The sequence below is a fragment of the Buteo buteo genome, chromosome Z (assembly GCF_964188355.1).
Source record: "Buteo buteo chromosome Z, bButBut1.hap1.1, whole genome shotgun sequence".
Lineage (NCBI taxonomy): Eukaryota > Metazoa > Chordata > Aves > Accipitriformes > Accipitridae > Buteo > Buteo buteo.
Genome location: NC_134204.1, coordinates 44,182,313 through 44,188,312, shown reverse-complemented (window position 1 = coordinate 44,188,312; position 6,000 = coordinate 44,182,313). Strand labels below are relative to the sequence as shown.

General features: G+C 60.9%; 1 protein-coding gene across 3 annotated transcripts in view; it reads left to right on the top strand.

The window, feature by feature from the left end:
• The first annotated feature begins 1,278 nt into the window (after nucleotides 1–1,278).
• TLE1 (TLE family member 1, transcriptional corepressor) overlaps nucleotides 1,279–6,000 on the top strand; it is a 76,900-nt gene continuing 72,178 nt past the window's right edge. Inside the window, exons 1-4 of one of the 3 annotated variants that reach the window (XM_075020655.1) lie at nucleotides 1,279–2,834; nucleotides 3,578–3,678; nucleotides 5,334–5,397; nucleotides 5,491–5,535. In XM_075020655.1, the coding sequence (XP_074876756.1) occupies nucleotides 2,811–2,834; nucleotides 3,578–3,678; nucleotides 5,334–5,397; nucleotides 5,491–5,535 (234 nt within the window). In that variant the 5' untranslated portion in view covers nucleotides 1,279–2,810. The remainder of the gene's footprint in view (nucleotides 2,835–3,577; nucleotides 3,679–5,333; nucleotides 5,398–5,490; nucleotides 5,536–6,000) is intronic. The other 2 variants (XM_075020653.1, XM_075020654.1) reach the window with 2 other exon arrangements.

Sequence of the window (6,000 nt, the reverse complement as noted above, 5' to 3'; positions counted from 1 at the left end):
AAATTGTAAAATTACCCTGTGTTTAAATGATGCGATACAACATTTCAAGGCCTCTTTTTATGTAGTATACCAGTATACTAACAGCATAAATATGCCTTAAGGCATTGTTTCAAGTCCAAAGGTACCAGTATTTCACACTCTATCGTGCGGTTCTGCTACAAACGAGGCGGTTGTTAATAGAGGGTACGTTCTGAAGTTTACTTCCCGCTGCGAGCCGTGTCACCATTTGTCATCTCAGCAGTCACGCACAGAGCCTGTGGAATCTGTTTGACCCTCGTCTGCATCGAGCGGGCCTACGAACCATGTACCACGGCCAAGTCCTCGACAGCTTTCCGCTGGCAGACCCCTCCCACGGAAAAGCCCGCTCTCCCCCAAGGCCGCTTTCCGCCCGGTCACTCTCGCCGGCCTTTCAGCCGCTTTCACGCCCGAGTCGCGCAGGCAAGCGGGGGGTTTCGTCCTTCTTTAAGGTACTTTCTGCACGGCCGAGAGCAGTCCGCAGGTGCCACGGCGCGCACCGGCACCATTACCATTACGCGGCCGGGACGGGGGAAGGCGGCGCGCTCGCCCGCCCCAGTGACAAGGCGGATTTACGGGCCGGACGGGACGAGTCCAGCCTCTCCCCCGAGCGCTGAGGGCCGGGCCCCGGGGCGGGCCGCGGCTCCTTCGCGCGGCCGCCTTGCCCGTCCCTCCCTGCAGCCAGCGGCCGGGGAGGGCGGAGGCGGGCCCGTGCGCAGGCAAGGACGCAGAGAAGCTGCCCCGCCGCCGGGTAAGCCGCTCCGTCCCCACGGAGCCCCTCGCCGAAGACGCCTCTGGCGGGCGGAAGACGCCCCGCCGGCCCGCTCCCGCACGGCCCCCCGCGGAGCCGGTTCTAGCCCCGCGCCGGGCGGTAGCAGCCGCGCTACCAGCGGATGGAGAGAGGAGAAAACAAAAAAAAAAAAAAGAAAAAAAAAATCCAAAGCGCCGCGGCGCGCCCGGGGAAGCGGAGCGGGGCCGCGCCGCTCCGGAGCCGCCGGCCCGGGCCAGGGCCGCGCGCAGGCGCCGCGCGCGGGGGGCGCGGGGGACGCCGGCGGCCCCGCCCGCCGCTGCCGCCCGCGAGCCCCACGTTACTTTGATTGACATCTCAGCCTCTCCGCTCGCCTTCCTACCGACCTTCCCCTCCTCCCCGCGGGTCCGCGCGCCCCGCGCCCTCCTATTGGCCAGCTCGGAGAGCTCCTGCCGCTCCGCCAGAAACGGTTCCCAGCGAAAGGCGGAGAGGCGGCGGGACTCGGGCTCTCGCTATTGGCCCGCGGCGCCGGCCCGCGTCACGGCCCCACGTTGGCGCCGGGGCCGGCGATTGGGCGGCGGCCGCGGCCCCCCTCCGCACGCCCGTCGGGGCTCGGCGGCGTGGGCGGGGCCGGGCGGCTGGTTAGCTGGCGGAGTGTGAAACCGCGTGCTAATGTAAGCGGCGCGGGCGAGCACAGCGCGTCCCGCTCGGCCACGGCCGCGCACCCGTCCCGCCGAGCGCCTCCCGCGGGGCCGCCCCTGCCGCCCCTCTCCCGCGGCCGGCGCGGAGGGGAGGGGGAACGGCGGCCGGCGGCGTACCCGGCCGCTCGGGTCCGGATTTTTCAGCCGGGGAGAACTTCATCCCGGCTCGGCGAGGAGCGGTGGGGCGGCGCGGAGGAGGGGGAGGATGAGGATGAGGATGAGGATGCTGCTCCTGCCGCCGCCACCGCGATGTACCGCGCTCGGGGGGCTCTGGTGAGACGCGCAGCTCCCCGATGCGCGCCCGCCCGGAGGAGGCTGCAGCGGTGCTGGTGCACGAAGGAGCTTCCCCTCTGGTTTAGCCCCGATACGGACGCTTTTTTTTTTTTGCTTTTTTTTTTTTCTTTTCCTTTTTTTTTAACACCCCCCCACCCCCCGACGGGGCGGGCGGCTTGGCCGGTCGGGCCAGCGGGCATTTTGAGGGGGTTTGTTTTTCTTTTGTCCTAGGGACCTCTCTGCAACTAACGGAAGAGTCTCTGCTGCGTGTGTGGTTCCCCCTCCTCTGCCCTCCTGCGTTTCGTGCATGTGCTACTGGAGCTGCTCCGATCGGGGCCGGCTGTGCAGAGCCCCCCCTCGCCCCCTTCCTCCTCCTCCCGCCTTCCTCCCTTGTTCATCGCTCCGTATCTTGCCGATGACCCGGCCCCTCCGCCGACGCCCGGGAGCAGCGCGGCCCTCCCTGGAGACTTTTTCTCGCCCCTCCGGCTTGCGACGGTCCCGCCGCTGACACCGCGTCCCGCTTCCTCCGGCTGGATTTTCCCCTCTTGGCAAGAGGCAGAAGTGGGGAGAGGAGTCGCCTCCGCCCGGGGTTTCCGGCCTTACAATTGCATCGGCAACTTGCGAGACCGAGAGGGGGTTTATTCGCTCGCAGAGCGGCCGGGCGGCCCCCCCAGCTCTCCCCCCCCCCCGCCCCCCGCCCCCTCCGCCCCGTCGGGTCCCGTCCCGTCCCGCCGCGCCCGGGCGCTGCGGGCGCCGCCCGCCGGCAGGAGCGCCGCCGAAGGAGCGCGGAGCGGCGGTGAGCGTCCCGAGCGCGGCCCGTCCGCCTCCCCCGGGCACCCCCGGCCCTCCCCGGAACAGCAGCAACAAAGGACGCCGCGGGGCGGAGGATGTCCCCGCGGCGGGGGCACTGAGCGGCGCCTCGCCGCGCTCCTGCCCGCGGCGGCCGAGGGAAGGCGGCCGGCGGGTGTCGCCGCTCCTGCCCCCCCTCGGCGCCCCGGGTGTGAAGCCGGGGCAGGGCGGGGGGGCTCGCCGCGAGAACCGCGCTGCGAGGGAGCCCCGCCGCGGCCGGAGCCATGTTCCCCCAGAGCCGGCACCCCGTAAGTACGGCCCGGGCCGCCGCTCCGCGGGGGTGGGGGAGCGGGGCGGGGGCTGGGCGGTCCGGGCGGCTCCCCGCTGCCGGCTCTGCCCCGCCGGGGCGCACCCCCGGCTCTCCCCCCCCCCCCCGCAGCTGGGCGGGGGGGGGGCGGGCGCCCTCCCAGGTTTGTCCCCTCCTGGCAGGAGCGGCGCATCCTGCCTGCCGGCGCGTCCCCTCCCCCGACCTCTTTTGTTTCGTGGGCAACTTGTTTGCCTTGGGAATGACGGCGGGGCGGGCGGGGGGGGGGGTCGCCGCCGGGCCGGGCAGCATCCCCCTCCCCGCCGAGTGCCGCGCCCGGGCCGGGGCTGGCCGTGCCCCCGCGGCGGGGGTCGGCGGGGAGGAGCCGGCACGCCCCGCTTTCGTGTAGACGGCGGCGGCAGGAGCGGGTGGGTCGGGGCCGGAGCGGCTCCCGGAGCGCGGTTAGCCTCGCCCCCCTCTCCCCCCCCCCCCCCCCCCCAGCAGATGAGGGACGGGAAGGTGGGTAACAAGTGTGCAGCGCCCCGGGGCGGTGGCGGCCGGGCCGGGCCGGGCTCTCCCTCCTCGCCTCCCTCCCTGCTTCCCTCCGGCCCGGCCGCGGCGGGCAGCGCCGCCGCGCCCCCCCCCGCCCCTCCTCCCGGCCCAGTCCCCGTCCCCCCTGTCCCGGCGGGGCGGCCGCGCTGTCTCTGAACGTGCCTCTCTCTCCCGTGCCGGCCGCCGCCGCGCCAGACCCCGCACCAGGCTGCGGGCCAGCCTTTCAAATTCACCATCCCGGAGTCGCTGGACCGCATCAAGGAGGAGTTCCAGTTCCTCCAGGCGCAGTACCACAGGTGAGCACCGGCGGGACGCCTCGGGGCCGGGGTCGTTGCCCCGTCCCCGGCCGGGCGCGGGGGGCTGCACTGGACGGCCGCGTCCAGGCGGTGGCGTGCGGCGTCGCGGCTAAGCCCCGCCGCGGGACCCGGCACCGCCGGCCTCTGCCGGCCGGTTTGGTAAGGGGAGGGCGGGAGAAACGGGGTGGCGGGGCGCCGGGAGGACGGGGCGTCGGGATGACGGCAGCCCTGCCCGGCGCGGGTCCTCCTGCCGGTGTGCTGCTGCCCGGGCAGCTGCGAAAGGGTGGCGATGTCGAAGCTGCAGCGCTTCGGCGCTCGGGTGCGTTTAAAAAAAAACCCGGTATGTGTTAGGGATCCTTATATGGAGGATTGTTTTTTTTTTTTTTAAAGTATGTCGAGAGAAGAGCTGCGCTAATTCTGTTCACAGAGCATTAAGGAGGCTAATTCTCGTGTTTGCTCATTTGTGCGTGGTGTTAATGCAAAGATTAATAAAATGCCAGCGTGCGATGCTTAAAGAGCCGAGAAGGGTGGTTAAAGCGCGCAAGTACGGGAGTACTAACACAAAGTTGACGTGAATCAACTGAAGCCGTGGCATGCGTTTCTGACTGCTGTGCTGTCCTTCAGACGTTTTTGTTGCGTTTCTGTTTGCTGCTGAGGTCCCTACAGAGATTTAGGGTGTGGGCTCTTGTGTACAGAGGACAATTGGAGTTAAGGGGTGTTAATCTTCCTTGATTTTGTACTTGTGTGCACCTGCTAGATCTGGATAGGAATAAAAGCTTTGCACGATTCCCAGTTAGAAATTGCTTGGTTTTCATTAGGCTTTCTCTTTCTTACCTGTGTTACTGTAGTCTTAGTCTTACCTAAAATCATTAACTTATTTAAGCCACTTATTGCTCTAGAAATGCAGTGTAAACTATAAACATCCTGTATCGCAGTGGTAAGTGAAAAATGCTGGCTTACACACTAACTGTTTCCTAGGCTGCTTACTAGTGTCATTTAAAAAAAAAAAAATCAGTTTGCCAGAGAACAAAAGGGAATGTTGAGGCATTTGCCCTCAGTGAAAATGGTCAGGATTACACTGTTGTTAGTGATGAGATATGCAAGTGCCAAATACAACTTCTTTTCATTTATGAAAATGAAAATAGAAAAAAAATTTGCTCTTAAGTAATAGTCAAAGTTACTGACTTTCAAGCTGTGGGCAAGATAACATGAGCTACGGTGTACTTGAGCATGTCTATAATTCTTAACCTTAAGTTGTAATTGTAAACATGAGTGGTGTTACTTGGCAGTAATTTACTAAATGTCCTATGCAGAGAAATACCTCTATTTTACTACTGAGAAGTGCTTTGGAGAAATTCAGATCCTCTTACAGCTTGAAAGTTGTAGCACTTCATAGCAGGTCTTTGTCAAAGTATAAAGATTGGATACATTTGGCTTCTGGAAACAGTTTGGGTCTCATACAGCACCCATGAAATACCTCTTAAATTTCCTGTTTGGCCTTTGTATTTAAAGTATGAATTAGTCTTGCTCTCTGTATCTGCATGTTAGTTTATGAGGTTTTTTTTTAATTAGCTGCTACTGTCAAAATACAAATAAAGTGGGTAGATGTCAAAACAAATTACATAAGTTACATTAAAGTGTGATCTATTTTGTAGCCTTAAATTGGAATGTGAGAAACTGGCAAGCGAAAAGACAGAAATGCAGAGGCACTATGTGATGGTAAGTATCTGTGGTTTTTCTTTATTTCAGTAAATATCGCCTAATACAACGTAAGCCACCACAAGAAAATAATGTATGCTCCTTTATTTGCAGTATTATGAAATGTCGTATGGATTAAACATTGAAATGCACAAACAGGTAAGGCATCTTGTTTTCTAAACCACAAAATCTGCAGTCTGTCTAATGCATTTAAATGTAGCTGTTCTGTTTATGTTTGCATAACTGTATCATGTGTCTGAATCAATAGGCTGTGATTAGTAAACCTTTGCCTACCTGCTGTCAGATGACGTATAGATTAGGTTGAGCGACAAGGCTTTCTTGGTACTGGTCCTGAAAGACGTTGACAAAAATAGAAAGGTCTTGTGTCTGTGGTTTCAAAAATGTAATTCAGTGCATTATGTGGTTTTATTTTGTTAGTGGTAGAGCCTTTGATATGTAGAACTGGTCTTGTGTGTGTGTAGCCTATGTAGTGATAGTTGCTCAAATCCTTGCCATTTAAAGGCATGAGAAGATTAGTGACTTGGAAAGCTCTAGTTATGACTATGAGTTTGCCAGTTCCCATAAAATTCACACTTATAGCCCCTATAATGGTGAATAAAAAGA